The 18,046-nt window shown below is 39.3% G+C and overlaps 1 protein-coding gene across 1 annotated transcript; it reads right to left on the bottom strand.

The window, feature by feature from the left end:
• Window positions 1–944: 944 nt before the first annotated feature.
• LOC105439174 (adhesion G-protein coupled receptor G2-like) lies at window positions 945–16,248 on the bottom strand. Its single transcript, XM_030973125.1, has 7 exons — window positions 15,807–16,248; window positions 15,339–15,503; window positions 13,913–14,028; window positions 3,059–3,342; window positions 2,577–2,643; window positions 1,685–1,943; window positions 945–1,518 (listed from the first exon to the last, which is right to left on the bottom strand). The coding sequence occupies exons 1-7, from the start codon at window positions 16,206–16,208 to the stop codon at window positions 970–972; spliced, it is 1,842 nt and encodes a 613-aa protein (XP_030828985.1). The 5' UTR covers window positions 16,209–16,248; the 3' UTR covers window positions 945–969.
• Window positions 16,249–18,046: the final 1,798 nt, after the last annotated feature.

The raw sequence follows: 18,046 nt of genomic DNA, 5'->3' as shown, positions 1-18,046 counted from the left end.
GGGGAACTTTGTTTTTAATAAGCTACACAATTGTCATTGCCTAATTTCGTTTCCCATTATATCATGTCTTAACACAAAATGATAATAAATACATTGAAAAAATACCTTAAACAAAAAAATTGACCTCTTCTCTGGGTCATACACCATAAAATAAAGTTTAAAAAAGAAAGAATGATATGATAATTAACAACGTCGATGAAATACATATTACACTGTCGCTCATAAAGGTGGAATAAAATCTTCTGTGTGCCCATGCCTTGAGCCATAATGTATGGCCGTCCAGAGGATTTTTTTATGTTGGGGACCTGGGTAAAATGCAATAAATTATTGAAAATTTATTGCATTTTCTGTTTTTAAAATTTATTTATGGAAACTGCCCCCTACCCTAGCCCCCAATGCGTAAAGTCATGGTTCAGTGACAAAGCAATGGCCTCGTAACTGTGGGCCCCAGGATCAAAACCATGTCGATGTGCTATTATTAGTGCCCTTTTGTGGGGCATTAATCCTCATTATTGTCATTTATGACTTGAGGGCATAAGTCCCCTAGTTGATAAGCATAGTAGCAAATACATGCTTTAGCAGTCCCGCAAAACACACATTGGCAAATTATTATTCAATAAAATCTGAGAATGTATACTATTATCTAGATCTATTTTGTTTAAATTATTTTTAAAATAATTCCATAAATTAAGGTAAAACTAAAATATTCCAACTTCATGAGCGACAGTGTAATTAAAAAGACATAATTTCATAAGTGAAATATAATAAAGATGATAACAAATAACACCTCCTTGCCCGAATATGTGGTGACGGTATATTGGTACTTGCAAAAATGGTCGGGAAAGGGGAGAGGTGTTCAACCTCCCCTGAGTAGTATAATGGAACATCATGTTCTCTAATAAGACCTTATTCATGCTTGAAAAACTATTGAATAGAAAGCCTTTGTGTTTGGTGCCATCCTCTGCATCCTTAGACGGCAGCATCATTGTTACCGTCAGTAGCTTTGCTGGCATCAGTTGATTCTAGAGTAACACTGACCGTACCAGCATGCGTGGTGGGGAAAACACCATCACCTCTCTCAGTGAAATTTGTGACAGATGCATCAAGAGGGAGACTAACCGTCACGACATCACTGATTGTTGCATCACGATCCGTGTCGTTCTTCTGTTCCTCGGTGGAACTCTGGATATCTTTGCTCATTGGTGGTGTGACTCCTTCCTCAACCTGGCTAACATCAAAGGTCGGATTGAACCTACACATAGGGTCGGGTTTGTCGTCTTTGGTAGGCAACAAGTAATTATCCGAGGCTCCTGGACGCAATTTGCTTATCACGCCAGATGACGAGGATAGCCCCGTTGAGCTCACCACACCGCTGGAAGTGCTTGCTTCATTCTTTAGGAACTTGTCGAAACAAGTAATTCCCCATTTCTTACGGATGAAAGGCTTCCGGACGCAGTAGAGTAGAAAGATGAACAATCCTTGGAAGGAGTTGAGGACGACGAAGATTGGCTGAGCCACCTGTTAAACACAAATGTTTCAGAAATATTAATTAGGTTCATGGCATTCTCTCTCATGTTCTTCAAATACTTAAAATCTACAGAGGTATTGCTGGTGTATCTAATCATTATAACCGAGTTCTCAAGATACTTCTTACAAGAGATAGATACCACGCAGTTGGCTTTACCTGACTGAATAACGGGATTAAAAGAAGATATCCGGTGACCCAGGTCAGACCGAGCAGAAGCAAGATGCAGATCGCGTTCTGGACGCGTTCGATAGTCTCTCGACGTTCTGCCTTAGCATCTCTTTTCACCCGACCAGCGATGTTGGCTGACCAGAGCAACTGTCGAACCACCAGGATGAAGATGACAATGTTGATGAGGAGGATGATGGCCATGGGAATCAAGAGGCCACCGATTTGAGCCCAGAATTGTAGAAAGCATCTATTGATAGTAAATATGCATTTTTTAAAAAGACTTGATGAAGTCAATCAATACTGACTATCTTGGCGATAGTTTAAAAAAAAATGTCCATGGTCCTTGAAACATTTTAACTGAGAAAATGTCATTGTGAATGATTTTCCATTATATATTTAGTGGAAAGGCGAAGCTTTCTTGTTCCATACGTTACGAACAATATCTAAGATTTTAGTATAAATGGAGAGTGTATTCGCTTGGTGGCCTTCCTAAAGCTTGGATCACACCACATACCCGCGAAAGTGATACTTGAATACCAATTCCAGAACATTATTGCTTACTTGCTAACTTATAATATACAAAAATAACTTATGAGATACGAAAATACCAAATGCCTAAAGAAAAGATTAAATAATAATGATAATAATAAAGAAAAAGGTTCTCATGAATTGCTTTCCACCGAAGTCTCTAAGCGGTAAAGGCAAGCCTTGCCCTGGAATTGCATCCTATATGATCAATGCAACCCCTGCGCCAGGTAAGAACCACGATAACGTACAGAAATATAATATTTGCTGAATCCAAAATTAGAAGATCGTTAGGTATACCTAATGCTATGCAATCCAACTGAGTCCAACTTAACTTTCAAACGTTACTACTTACAGATCATCATGAGCATAAGAGTCTCTAGCAATAGCTCCTGTAAGAACCACGATAAGTGCAGGAATTCCTGTAATGACATACGTGTATAAGGAAATACAATTGTTTTAGTAATCCAAAATAAGCCTTCATTAGTCATGGGCCTAGCTCTATCCTTTCCCCGTTTTTTGTATAGGCCTACTTATGTTATTGTTGTGCTGTCCAGCTCACAATTTTTTAACACGGTCATGGCGGCACTATACTACTTTTTAAAATGATAAAGATATCTCGATTGTTATACTATCCGGGGTTTCTTTGTACAAATCACATGCCATGTCGAATATCGTTAAATAATGGTTATAACGAAAATTTTTTACATAAATGGCAACAGTTACGAATTCATGTGCACTGTTGGAATATAATCCGTTTGCAAAACCATGCAGACACTTCATGTTAATAGTAAGCAATATTCCCATTAAAAAGATATAATGAATCAAATATCGTACCCCATGCAGCTAAGGAAGCCTTGATCATGAAATTCTGGATGTAGGTGTTAAAGATCTTCACGATAATGAGGTAGGTATTGTACCCTTCCACACCCATCCATGCAATAGAGGACAAAACGAAGAAGTGAACTAGGGCTGTCAGAAACCCACAGGGTCCAGCTTGTACCTCACGATAATCTCTGGTAGAATCGAGAGAGATCATGATGACAAATGTCGTGTAGAGACATAGCAATGTCAGGCACAGACAGATGAAGATCTTGTTAGCCTGTTTGGTCCTCAAATCCCTATCAAGTGTTATGTAGTACTTGTATTATTCCCCCCTCCCTTCAGTCATTCACCTTTCATTCACCTTTCTCCCACCTGCTCCATGATAAAACAGAACCCACTATCCCATTACTTTTTATTATAAACAATTGACCACTAATGACCACCCAAGATTTAGATTCCAGGAACGAACCACATTCCAATAACTATGACTCATACTAGGCCCAAACCCCAGTCACTTACTCTCTCCATAGCCACTCCCCATAATACCATGACAACCCTGACCATTGACCAATGATAAGCATGAATAAGTCACCCCTCCCAACATTGGTTTTCTCCCCAAACTTTCCTGAATGTGAAGTTGGAGAATGATAGGACTTTTGGTTTCAGCCATCAACCGCTGAACAAGGGTTTTGAGACAAACTAGCTACAGATAATATTGTGTACCTCGGATTCTAGAGTCGTCTACTAGAGAGTCATTGTGTTGTGTACTTATGCAAGAAGATTGAATAAATGCTACTGAAACTGTAAACAAGCTCCTCGCCTCATCTTTTATGCTCCTCGCCTCAATCACCGATCCCAACACAACATGGTGGAGGACCCGGCTTCCTTTAAGGACTAACACTCATTCACCATCAGAATGAGTGTTGAGAAATAGGAGTGAAGGAGCTAGAAAACGGCTGACAGGCAATTTTAGATTTGAATTCACCGACGACGACGACCAAGGCAATCAGACCTGCCAGTTACAACTTACAAGAAGACACGGTTAATTGATCTGCCGCTACATACATGACTTCACCGACGATGACAACGACGCCGGCAAACAAGACCGCTCTACCCTGATCTGACACACATGGACACCATACAGATGACGACGACGACGGGACTGGAAGCAGCGCTTGACAACCACTAGAAATACACATCCACGGCACCTATACCACACCATACACGGCCACAGCACCACTGGACACAACCGCTGACGACGTCAATCACCACTGCAACACCAAGCTCTCGTGACTGGATAGTTGCCTCTGATGACTCTTATTTTTAATTGATTGACACTTAAATTTTTTTCTCTAATTTTTTCTTGCTATGATTTTTTCTTTTTTTCGATTCTTCTTTCTTGCTTTACCTTTTTTTTCTTGCTATACTATTTGCTAACACACTACGGAGGGACATTTAATGAATTTGTTTCCCATTCGGAATCCCTTTCATTGCTGGTTGGTAAGTGAAACCATTTCTTTTATTGTTCCACTAGCGAATGAGAGCGTGTGAGTACAGGAGACTAAATGTAGTTTTTCGATTATTTTGCGTTGTTTACATTTAAATAATTTGGTAGATGTACCTAGTATGCTATTTTATCTCGATACATCTTAATCATTTTGTTTGTGATTCGTATTGATTTCGTTGACCATTGACTGCATTAATTACATTAATAAATAACCATGACGTCTACACAAACGACTCCCACTACTCATCAACACAACCTCCGACAAACCGACTTTTTACCGACTCGATTTTCTGGAACCCAAATTGACCGTGATGAAGTGACCGCTCATTTCATGACTTTTACGGACTATCTTGAAGCCCAAGACATTGACATCGACGACACTGGAAACTTGACGACCATTCTAAAACTATTTAAACGGACTCTCCAGGGTCAAGCACGACTTTGGATAGATGGACTAACTTTTAACGACTTCAATGACATACGAAGTTCGTTTGTAAGACGGTTTAGTCCCGCTAAATCATCTTACACTCATGCGCGAGACTTCACGACTATGACGATGACTACGGAGGAGAGCGCGGAAGCGTTCCTCCAACGACTTCGACAGGCCGCAGCGCGTATAGGATACGCGGAAGCGCAAATTAGCCATCGACTACTTGACGCACTGCCGGACGAATGCCGCGCGACTATACTGATGTCGGCATCCACAACGGACCTCAACACGTTGACCGCTGATGACATCGCCGCGAAAGCGCAGCTGTTTTTGGAACTTAAGACAAACCAAACTAAGGCCAAAGAACTGTCTTTCTCTGCCCAGTCGGAGATTGACGATATCAGAGAACAAATCAACTCTCTGAAAATGACCACCATGACTGACGACAATCGACATGATCGAGGACGAGATCAACGTCGACGACCGTCAACTCCACGACAACGAAGTACTGATCGCACTCGCAGCGCTAGTCGTGATCAGGGTGATAGACAGTACGATCAGAGCCGCGACAGACGCACAAATGACAGCTATGACAGACGAGGTAGGAGCCCCTATCGCCATGACAATAGACAAAACGGACGACAACAATCACGACCACGACTCCCCACACGACTCGTTTGTAACTATTGCCAGATTCCAGGCCACGTTTGGCGGGAATGTAGGAAAAGATTGAGAAATATGGCACAACCGCCACCACCTCCCCCACACAATTATTACGGACCTGCCTACAATACCGACCAGCCATACTATCACCAACAACAACAACAACAACCTCGACAATCCCACCAACCTCGGCAATCACAACAACCACAATACCAACAACGCCCCCAGGATTTCTAAGAAGGGAGAGAGCCGATAGCGCTCATTGTTCTTTCTCCCGGACTACGTCTAAGTATAGGCCTGACAATGATATGACTTCGACTTATTTAGGAGTTGAAGAAGTAGACTTAAAGCTGACAGAGAGAAACTTTACAAAGGGACGTCTACCAGATAGGAGGACTGCACTAGTACTATTTGACAGTGGTGCATCTAAATCAATCATTTCCGGGCGATTCGTAAAATCATCCCCCTATCTTTCTAAACTTGTCCCAACCGAAGTAGCCCCTGTTCGATTCAAATTGGGTAACGGACAATTTTTGATTGCGGATAGAGCAGTGAAATTTCAACTAGTTATTCAGGGTCACAAATTCGAAATCACATCACTCATTGCAAGTAGCCTTGTTGGTGTAGATTTAATCTTGGGAACCAACACCCTTTCTGATTTGGATGGAACACTTCACTTCAGGAATAATAGGTTCAAGATCAAGTCCAAGAATATTTCTTTTGCACCTCCAACCACAGTGACAGTTGCCCCAGGTAACTCGACACTCCTAACTCTGCAAGGTAAGACCCCAGCTCACTTGCGTAACTCAGAGATTGTACTGACAGCTAACAAATACCTATCTCGACATTGCCCCACTACAAGTATTGTTTCCCTACATAAAGGAAGGACTCAGGTCCTGGTGACAAACTTGACCGACAGGCACGTGACCTTTTCTAAGGGTAGACCCATTGCTTTCTTAGATACAACCAAACTTGTTAACGCAACACAAGAACTCCCTATGCACTGCTTAAACATGACTCTGAACTTGAAGGACAACATGTACACTGGACAAGATAGTGTTCATAGAGACTCAGTCAGGTATGACAACCTTAAGGCGTATCCTCACCTTGACCCTAGTGACCCCATCGTCAATATGACAGAAGACGAGATAATACAGAAACATATTGACTTGACTGGGAGTATTCTGTCTCTGAAAGAAAGACAGGAAATCGTTCGAATTCTCATGGAGAATAGAGATGCATTTTCTCTATATGGCGAACTATCAAGTTGCCCGAACTTCGAAGTAGACATTGAACTGACTAACGACGAACCATTTTTCATTCGACCTTACTTTGCAACTGAGGCTGACAAGGCTAGGATAGAATACGAGCTAACCAAACTTGTCAAATTGGGAATTTTAGAAGTAGGACATCAATCATACACCTCACCTGTCCTCCTCCTTTCCAAAAAGAACACCTCCGAAAAGAGAGTTGTTACTGATTTTCGATATCTCAATTCTAGAGTTAAACGAATTAATCATCCCTTCCCCCTACTTTCGGAAACCCTCAAACGAATTGGCAATGCTAACACTAAGGTCCTTAGTGTGATTGATTTGAAATCGGCTTTTCATTGCATCCCCCTATCCAAGTCGGCTCAAAAGTATACAGGCATTGCATCATACCATGGCGGGAAACATTACTTTTACAAACGTTTGGCACAAGGCTTAAACGTTTCACCCGCTATCTTTCAGGCAAAAATTGACGATATTTTGGGTTCGATCCCCAATTCTAGGCAATTTTGCATAGCTCATCATGACGACATTATACTATTTAGCCAAGATAAGACCTCCCATCGATCCCACTTGATAGATGTACTTAAGGCCCTCTCTGCCAACGGACTGAAAGTCAGCCCGAAAAAGTGCAAGCTCTTCCGCACTGATGTTGATTATATGGGCCACCGAATCACTGTCAATAAGGTGGGAGAGGCATGTTTTCGACCCCTTCGTGACAGGTGTGCTGCCATCCATGGCATGCCCAAACCGAAGACCCCCAGACAAGTTAGGAGACTAGTGGGAGCAGTGAACTATGTTGCCGGATTTTTCCCCAATATACAATCTGTTCTCAAACCACTACACCAACTGACTAGAAAGAAAAACAAATTCATCTGGACTGACGAACACGAGACTGCCTTTAACAAAGTTAAAGAGCTAATGACCAACCCTCCGGTATTACACATGCCCCAAAGTACAGGGCGATTCTCATTATACAGTGACACTTCTCGGACTGCTACCGGCTCTTACTTGACACAACTTATCAATGGACAGGAATGCATTTTGGGTTATTACTCAAAAGTATTGCCCGATGCATGTCAGCGATACAGCGTAACAGAGCTGGAACTATTTGGACTATTGATCAACGTCTCAGCCTTTAAGCATTTGCTTAAAGGATGTGAGTTCAATGCATTCGTTGACCATAGTTCAATTGTCCAGATTTTAAAGTCAAAAGATGCACCGTGCACTACACGACTGCAAAAATTGATTTTGAAATTATCTGAATACTCCTTTCAAATTGGATACAAAAAGGGTACTGAACTTGTTTTGGCAGATTTTCTTTCTCGAGCCCCTTCTAGCGACCATGATGAGATTGACAGGGTTGTCCCCATTGCATGCTGCCTATTTGACGAGAGTGATCTAATTGACATGAACACCTTACACCCAGCCCAACAGACTGACCGCATAGTCACTCGTGCCTATGCTAAGAAAATGGGTATTCCTATTCCTGATATCAATCCCAAGAAACCTAACGGGTGTGAACAAACCCCTACGGATCCCACAACAGGAGGGCAAGCTGACCAGCCAAAACAAACCAAACCCCCCTCACTGCCACCTAGGACTATCTCTCCACAACCAGCCAATCACAGACCTAGTAGACAGGGCACACCCCCTATACACCCACGTGGAGTTCGCCATCCTTTCCTTCCACAGAACCAGGAATACACAGTTCCTCCTACCAGACGAACCCCACCTGTTCCCACTACAGAACCCAGACTTGTTGATAGAAGCAATGACCATTACCGTGAAGTACCCTCTGACCTCTACATTCCCTCTAGACCATTAACCTCAAAGGTAGACAACATCAAAGCTAGAAACATTCCCAAACAACATGAACTAGACAAGATCACTGATCTGATAAAGCGAAAGATAATTAGGGACTACAATCTACCTGTCGACATGAGAAAACTGAAAACGGAACAGGAAACCTCACCGTTCTTTAAACCTGTCTATGACTTTCTCGCCCATGACATTTTGCCTAGTGACAGGAAAGCTGCAAAGACAGTTAAATTAAAGGCAGAAGAGTACATTCTTTGTGACGGTATACTGTTCAGACTCTTCTTCACTAAAGATGACGACTTTAGACTACAACTCGCAATTCCTGAGACCCTAACAGATATGATTATATCCCAACATCATGACACGTTACTTAGCAACCACCAAGGAACACAACGAACATATTTGACTATTAGACGGAACTTCTACATGCCAAACATGTTTGAGAGAATCAACAATTATGTTAAAGCTTGTTTGCGTTGTCAGCAGTTTCGCGGTAAGCCCGACAAGACTAGACCATTTCACACACGAGTACCAGACTCGTACAGACCATTCGACCGCATTAGTCTTGACTTTAAGACTATGCCGACCTCTGGGACCGGATTTAGACATCTGATGGTGATATGCGATGAGATAACTCGCTTTGTCATCTGCGCGCCTCTCAAGACGCTCGATGCAGAGACAATTTGCGAAGCTTTAATCCAAAAAGTAGTTTGCATTTTTGGACCACCATCATGTCTAGTGACTGACGCAGCATCTTCACTGACAGGCAAACTGCTGACTACTTTGTGTTCAGCATTGAACATTGACCGCAAGGTCATTAGTGTAGAAAATCATGGGAGTCTACAAGTTGAGCGGCACATCCGAACCCTTTCAAGTTTTCTCAAAATAAACTTGAATCAATTTGGAACCGATTGGGTTAGATACATTTCAACTACAACCTATGCTTACAATTCCTTTTCCTCCCCACACCTCGGTGACCACAGCCCCTACCAGCTCGTTTTTGGAAGGGAGCCCCCAAATTTAACAACTTTGTCCTTCGATCCCATGTCTGGCCTTTCCCAATCATACAAAGAATATGTAGACCATTTGAAAAAGAAGTTCGATCAAATTTCCAGGACAATGCTCTCTTTACAGAGAAAACAGCAAGATAAACAGAATGTTGAAATTGCAAACAAATTGGGGAAGACACCCATTTATTCTAGAGGCCAATTAGTATATTTGTATAAGCCCACCTCTTCTTCTTTGACAGCTAATTCTAAGAAGATTGCAGCTGAGTGGGTCGGCCCATTAGTAATACATGATGTTCTAGATAGGACCCATTTTATTTTGGCCACACTAAAGGGAGAAATTCTGCGAGATGTGTTTAGCTTCAATAGATTGAAGCCGTGCTTCATGAAAGCGTCCGATGATAGGAAACACATAACGCACATACAGAAGCTCAAAGAGGCTCTAGGGAAAAACACAGAGCAAGGGAGACAAAACACTGAGAAACCATCAGTAAACTTCATCAATGAAAATGATGAGAAACTCCCTGAGATTGATGTTGAGCAGGTTATGTGTTCACAACTATCAGACCCGATCCATGATTCAGACTATTTGCATGCACTGACAGACAACAATGGGATAGCTGCCCCCAGACCCTTAACACAAACAGACCTAGAAAGACAATTTGACCTACTTATGACTGCCCCCAATGACCAGAACATGACCCTCCATAGAGGCCGTTTCAAAGCTGGAAATCTACAAATATTGACATCATTTGACACTGGTAATAACACCACCAAGCAAGTGCGTTTTTGGTGGAATGTCAATTTGTATAAAGGCACAGAAAATTTAATTAATGACATACTGACAAACAGAAGAATACAGATTACAGGCAGCCCAGGAAGATTTTACAAGTCTTTATATTTGTAGACAGTTACCTCTAAGTATGTATGCCCTATAATAATAATGTTGTTTTGTATGCTTTTATAAGTCTAGAAGCGTCATAGTTTATACAAATCACTGTAAATGTTAATCAAAGTTTCCTGTATAAGTCTACAGGCACTTTGTAGTTAAGATTATTATGACAATTGTTATTGCATGTTAAATTCTTGTTGAATTTTACACAAGTTGAACGCACTAGCTCGTTCAAGACAGAAGTTATATAACGTATCATAGCTCATCATTTTGATGGTTTTACAAGGATTGAATGTACACTTGTTATATGATATTCAACAAGTTTGAAATTACTTGTTCATCATTTATTGTTTTTTAAAGTTGTTTTATAATTATGGAAAGAACTATATAATGGGTTAGGAATGTTAGTCACTTGAATTTGTGTTGATGCTTCATACGAAGTACATTATGGCCTATTTAAACACAGACGCACTTTCAACGCTTAAAGCGCACCCGTTAACTTTTGCATTTATATTTATGTTCTATTATAGCTGTTCAAATATGGATATACGAGTGTTCATACTATGACGACGATTTTTTGTTTGACTGAACTCATATTATATAATTCTTTTTTTCTTCTTGTTTATGTTCATGTGCAAATTAAGTCTGCACAATTTTTTATTTTAAAGTTGTTTTCATGTGCAGAAGACTGCACTGTGTAAGGATGGATTCAGTATTGAATCACACATAAGTTTTGACAATATGTTTTACTCATAGTTTTTTTTATATATCTTAATTTTTTTTGAACGATTATATGTATCATCGCAAGGTTAGTGAACTGGATGAGTTTAAATCTACACTTGTCAATTGATGATTTTAACAAGTTTGAAAGTACTTGTTTATTTTGTTCTTAAATTTAACATGAACATTGGAATATTTCTTCAACAGGATAGGATTGATAGTTACGTTAAAGTCTATGTTGATGCTTCATTTGAAGTGCAGGAAGGCCTTTCAAAACATAGGAAACTGTCATTTCTAGAGCGCTCCTGTTAATTTTCCTTTTATTCTCATGTTGATCAAATGCTAGAATTTATAGCATGTATATAATTTATTTGTTATTGCTGTTATTGCATACAATAGTGGTGGTATACATGTAGTTGGATACACAAATAGACTTGACTTTATTAGCAGTATTGTTTGTATTCTTGATCTTAGGAATTTGTTAATGATTCCATACTTAATCGCTCTTGCTGATTAGGATTAACTAATTTTGTTACGATAGATAGAATGTGTTAACGTGCATAAGTCTGCACAAGTTAATGAACTATTTGTTTCATTTATTATACTTCATGTTAATGATTCTGTTATGTTTAGATATAATTAGAATAGCTCTTACCATGTTATTGTAGAAAATTTGTATGAGAGAGTGAGGGAGAGTGTGTGTAAGAGTCAGTGGACAGTAAATTGAATACATTCTGTTGGTTTCACTTCCCTTAACAATTATGTAATCTTTATCCTATGCCAATAATTTTAAAAAGACGGGAACGGAGTCTCATTTCCCAAAGAAAGGGGATGTTATGTAGTACTTGTATTATTCCCCCCTCCCTTCAGTCATTCACCTTTCATTCACCTTTCTCCCACCTGCTCCATGATAAAACAGAACCCACTATCCCATTACTTTTTATTATAAACAATTGACCACTAATGACCACCCAAGATTTAGATTCCAGGAACGAACCACATTCCAATAACTATGACTCATACTAGGCCCAAACCCCAGTCACTTACTCTCTCCATAGCCACTCCCCATAATACCATGACAACCCTGACCATTGACCAATGATAAGCATGAATAAGTCACCCCTCCCAACATTGGTTTTCTCCCCAAACTTTCCTGAATGTGAAGTTGGAGAATGATAGGACTTTTGGTTTCAGCCATCAACCGCTGAACAAGGGTTTTGAGACAAACTAGCTACAGATAATATTGTGTACCTCGGATTCTAGAGTCGTCTACTAGAGAGTCATTGTGTTGTGTACTTATGCAAGAAGATTGAATAAATGCTACTGAAACTGTAAACAAGCTCCTCGCCTCATCTTTTATGCTCCTCGCCTCAATCACCGATCCCAACACAACACAAGATTGGAACATTAAAATAAGGTTAGGAAAGCGTCGAAGCAATATTGTACCATACATGTACAAGTTTACCATCACCTGATTGGCAACACATTAACAAAAACGCCAAACAATAAGAAAACGAAGTAAAATCGAGGGGAAATGTTTGTAAAATGAGGAGATTACGTGGTTGTGCTTTACTTTTATACATGTATCTCTTTTATCACTGGGCACAACCCTCATAATGACCACGCGTGTAAAATATAAAAAATATCTGAGTGCAACTATTTAGGACGATGTCAAATGGGAGAATAGTACGCCGAAGATGTTCGAAATTAATATGCTTTTCATTCTATGCAAACTGGACACCAAAAGGCAGATGATTTTATCTTCGAAGTAAATAGAATAATCGTCGCCTGGCTGGCAGAAGGGCGTTAGCTCGAACTTAAGGCCAAAAATGAAGGGGTTAAGCAAAAGGGTGTTAGCACTAAATCGCCTCAAACTTTTAGAAAACTGACGTATTTCTGAAGAAAAAACAAATTGTGGCCGTGTTCTACTATAACATTTCTATTAATCTGTTAAGTTTTAAATCAATTTTCGGGACGGAAATCATTTTAAATATAAAACAAATCTTTAAATGCGAATAAATCGAAAAGTAGTTTTCGAGTCGCTCGCGCGCTAACGCCCTTCTGCCAGCCGGCTGACGCAATGTAGAATATATTGATATGCTATAAACAATTTATTACTAATTGCAACCTATTTATGACTCGTCACACCACCCCTTCATCACCAAGCAACTTATAATATTATGAAAGTTTCTCTTCTTCTTCTTCCATTTCTTTTTCTCCTCCTCCTCCTCCTCCTCCTCCTCCCCCTCCTCTTCCCCTTTCTATCATAAAATGTACATCACTTCAAACATAAGTGATACCAAACAAAACTGTGCTGCAGGATTATGCGAATTTCATCTAATTTTATCAAGAGATACTTCTATTAAAAAGGCGGTTATTTGAATTTGCATGACTATTTAATGAATTCTAAAAATGCATCTCTTTCATAATTTATGTACCTATTCTACGTTCAAAACCTTCCAAATAAAATTGAAGATAAAATGACCAGATACTAATTACACATTCTGTCTCCTTTGTGTGACATTAATGAGTGCAATATTTCTTCTTAATGTGCTCACTTGTTCCAAAGGTAGGTTGCCAATGTGACAAGAAGACTGAAGATAGAAATACAGCATCCAATGTAAGTCAGGATGTTGTATGCCTCGATTAATGAATCATCCTGTCCATGGATATCCTGTAACATGAAAGAAAATTGAGCCCAAACTGAAACATCTACTTCGAATGCTCAAATAAAACTGATTATTTTACCATTATCTCTCATAAAGTCTATGTGTCGTTAATTGAAAACTGAGAAATCTGGGATTCATTATAATAGAAAGTGGTGACACCTCGTATTACTAATGGAAACAAAATAATATCACTTTACTACCTTTCACTCGAGACACCACACCTTCAAACTTGTTTTGATCTCAAGAGTGAAAATATTATTCATACCCAATTGAAGACCAGCTTTACAGTGTGAGTCAGAAAAAAGTTTACACCTAGAAAGATGCTAATTATTTTAAAAATCATCTATGAAAAGTTAATTATTATACATCTTACGAAAGAGTGTTTTATCCCAAATCATTTGGCATCATTTTTTGTGGTATGTGTTCATGCACAGGAGGCATCGTTTGCGAAAGTGCAAAAAATGACTTGCGCCAAAGTTGCTTACGTGATGTTTGAAAAAAAACAATTGGGATTTGGGTATTAATTAGGTCTTTGCAGATCCAAATAACATCCCTAACAAAATTAATCATGCCACACATATCAAATATCGAATATAAAATATCAACGAACATTTTGTGCGCGCGCGTGTGTGTGTGTGTGTGTGTGACTTTGCTACTGCAAAGACCATATGCAATGCATTTCTTTTTAATACATTCAACTCATTCTCTCACTCCGCTAATCCCAACATATTACATGCTGTAAGCATCACTTTGGAGCAAGTCGATTTTTGCACTCTCGCAAACAATGCTTCCTGTTCATCCAAGCGTGATCACATTCCATACAAAAATGATACCATATGATTTGGGATTAAACACTCTTTCATAAGATGTGTAATAATTTATTGCTCATAGATGATTTTTTTTTAATAATTAGCATTTTTCTAGGTGTAAACTTTTTTTGACTCACACGGTATACTCCATTGTTCTTCGGAAGTAAAGGGGAATTGTAAATGGGGAAGAGGTCGAACAATGACCACTTGTCCACAAACACCTGGTAGTATTGTTTAACATGTCTGGAAAGAAACTAGCTTAGCCGTTTCCATTCGCACAACCGCAGGCGTGATATATACTGTCGCCTACTATATAGTACATAAACCATACTATTTAATCTGTAGGACCAAGGAGTTAGTAGGACCAACTTTACCCCTCGGTCATCAAGATGATTATCACGCTACAGCTCTAGGTAACCTACTGCGTTTAGTGGGGTTATAAATGTCGGGGGAGTAGTTAAATGGTGATAATGTATATGAAAATTGCCTAATTGCTTTTCACTGACCATTATAACAGCGAAGTTGGTAAGATGATCACACGCACAGCGCACGGTCTCCTCATCAGAGCGATCATCGGATGATGTGATTCCAGAAACAAGAACACACCCATCTTGGGACCAATCTCCCTGCTCCTCATCCCAGAATGAACACATGGGATTCACGTATCCAGACTAAACAACAACAACAACAAAATCCGCAACACCCATAATAGAATAAGTTAAAAAGACATAAAGGAAGAATGAATGACAACTTTGATTGGTTTAGTTTAAAGCCCATTTGTCATGAGGGGAATCAAACACAGGAGTAAAAAAAAAAAAAGAGAAAATAGATTGCTATACATAATTATAATGTTTACATTTTCGCCTATTTATGTCAAAAATTATAATTATCTATAAAAACTGCTAAAGGCAGATTACAAAATAATAAGTATGCTATGTAAAAAAAAAAAATACATTCATTGTAATAGGTCTTACCATTATTGTAGTGAAGGTAAAATTGATGAACTCTGTCAAGGCTGCTACTTTCCCTTGACCAATACTGAGAGAAATCACGGGAGAGTTAGCTGATCGATTGAAGCCTTCATTAGCTGCACTTAAAGTGCGCAATGATTTAGAAATGAACAAGGCTGGAGTCGAAAATACATTGAAGTTGACCCGGACATATTCACCACTGCCATTCGACGGCGATCCTGAGAGTGGGACCGTGGACGAAATGACGGATGCAACTGAAGGTGGAATGTTGACCTGAGCGATGATGCCTGGTCTTGTACCAATGACGTCATCGCGGTCATCTTGGGTCGGAGCATTGATGGTAATATTGGCCTTGGTCAGGTCTGAAGGACTGGATCCAGCTAGCGAAAGCACAAGACCACGCATTATGTCGTCAGCAGGTACACTCTGGACCTGTTATGTGAATTCGGACTTCAATTATTAGGTGGTCTGTTGAAAACAGATCACCTATTGTTTTCGTCAGAATTTTCTTTATTATTATTATTATTCTTTATTTTTATTTATTTCCTACACTTTTTTGTGCCTAGGATAACTCAAGTTCAATTTCGTCAATTTCATTCAATTTTGGCACAGTCATAGGTCATTGTGATGAGACGTGACAGGAACCTTTTCAAGGTCATCACGTCATCGTGACGTCATCCAGGCGCCATTTTGTGAAATCACGTTATCCATCATATCTTCATGATGCATAAGCAAAGGTCATTCATATTCATATCACATATATTTCAGGTCAAGGGTCAACAGGTCATGTCATCAAAGGTCACATAAAGGTCATGACGCGCACGTACGCGCGCGTCAAAATTTAAAAATGCTCAAAATCACTTAACTATTAGAGGAGAGTACGAATCAGGTCATTTTAAGCATTTCAAAATTTTCCGTCCGTAAGTGTCACCGCGCGCGTTGCGCGCGCTCATAACGCGCGGAAAAGGTCAAATTCAAATTGTTTGCATGATTTAGATTCCTCTTACCGTAAATGACAATTTACATTAATTTCAGTCACTCTTGACCTTTTATAAGGCCGTGAGCGCGCGTCAAAGTTCAAAATCCGCGCGGGCTGCTATGGGCAATATAATGCAAATTTGATCAAAAACATCCCATTTTAAAAATCAAAAAAGCTCTTCAGAGAGTCAATTGACCCCAACTTTTATATCATGGTTGGAAAAAGCATGAGTTGGAAATATGATTTCATGTCTCATTTGACCCTCAATTAACTCATGACGTCATCATAATGGCCTCCAAACTCAAAATTTTAATTTTCATATTATGACGTCAGCAGATTTTTGGAAAATTGATTGTATCTCTGTAAATGTTGATCAACTTTCTTTCAAATTTTGATATGTTCTACCTGAGAATCTTCTCTACAAATGCAGTCTACACGATATTTCATTTTGACAAAAGCATCATGGCGTATTTTTAAGATTAAAGGAGGCATGTCAATTTTTCACATTTTGCGTGTATTCTCTATGGGACATGACTTTTTCTCAAAACTGGATTCTACATTCTCGTCTTTTGCGAGCAATATCTCCGTCGTTTTATCTTTGTTTACGCTGAGCTTTGAGTATGTTGTAGCTGAGACAATAAGCTATCACAAGTGTGCCCTTTATTTTTCGATCAGATGCCGAGATCATGCTCATATTTCACTTACAAAGTGGGATTTGAGAATTCTTATTTCCCTTTACGTGTAATCTCTATGTGAAATTTTTTGGTATATCGGTAACGTACTTGACTTCCGACCTCGAGGTCCCTGGTTCGAGTCCGGGCGTCTCCAACAATTTTTTTTCTTCACTTTTTTTTTTCTTTTTGACCTTTCACTGTACCATCTCCTTTGAATATTAAAACACGTAGAATCGCAAATAATGTAATAAACAACCATATTTACTTTATTATTACCCTATTATCACTTGATCCATTACTTTTTGCATGTTATCCTTGTGGGAGATGACTTTTTCTCAAATCTGGATTCTACATTCCTGTCTTTTGCGAGCAATATCGCCGTTATTTCCGCTTGTTTTTTGTTGATTTTTGAGTATAATGTAGCTGAAACTATATGCTATCTACATCTCCCTCATTTTTTTAATCAGATGTCAGCATGATCATCATCATCATCAATATCATCATGATCATGATCATGATTATCAACATCATCATCGTCATCATCAACATTATCATTATCATCGTCATCATCGTCATCACCATTACTATCA

Source organism: Strongylocentrotus purpuratus, unplaced genomic scaffold, assembly GCF_000002235.5.
Source record: "Strongylocentrotus purpuratus isolate Spur 01 unplaced genomic scaffold, Spur_5.0 spur5_contig_865, whole genome shotgun sequence".
Classification (NCBI taxonomy): domain Eukaryota; kingdom Metazoa; phylum Echinodermata; class Echinoidea; order Camarodonta; family Strongylocentrotidae; genus Strongylocentrotus; species Strongylocentrotus purpuratus.
This window is presented reverse-complemented; position numbering and strand designations above follow the sequence as displayed.

Bases quoted from the DNA above. Each gene is read 5' to 3' on its own strand.
- LOC105439174 (XM_030973125.1), bottom strand. From the start codon at position 16,208: ATGCGTGGTCTTGTGCTTTCGCTAGCTGGATCCAGTCCTTCAGACCTG. The intron at 1,944-2,576 runs GTAAGTAGTAAC...TACTATCAATAG, and splicing joins TCTTATGCTCATGATGATCT to ATGCTTTCTACAATTCTGGG. The intron at 1,519-1,684 runs GTAAAGCCAACT...TGTGTTTAACAG, and splicing joins TAATCCCGTTATTCAGTCAG to GTGGCTCAGCCAATCTTCGT.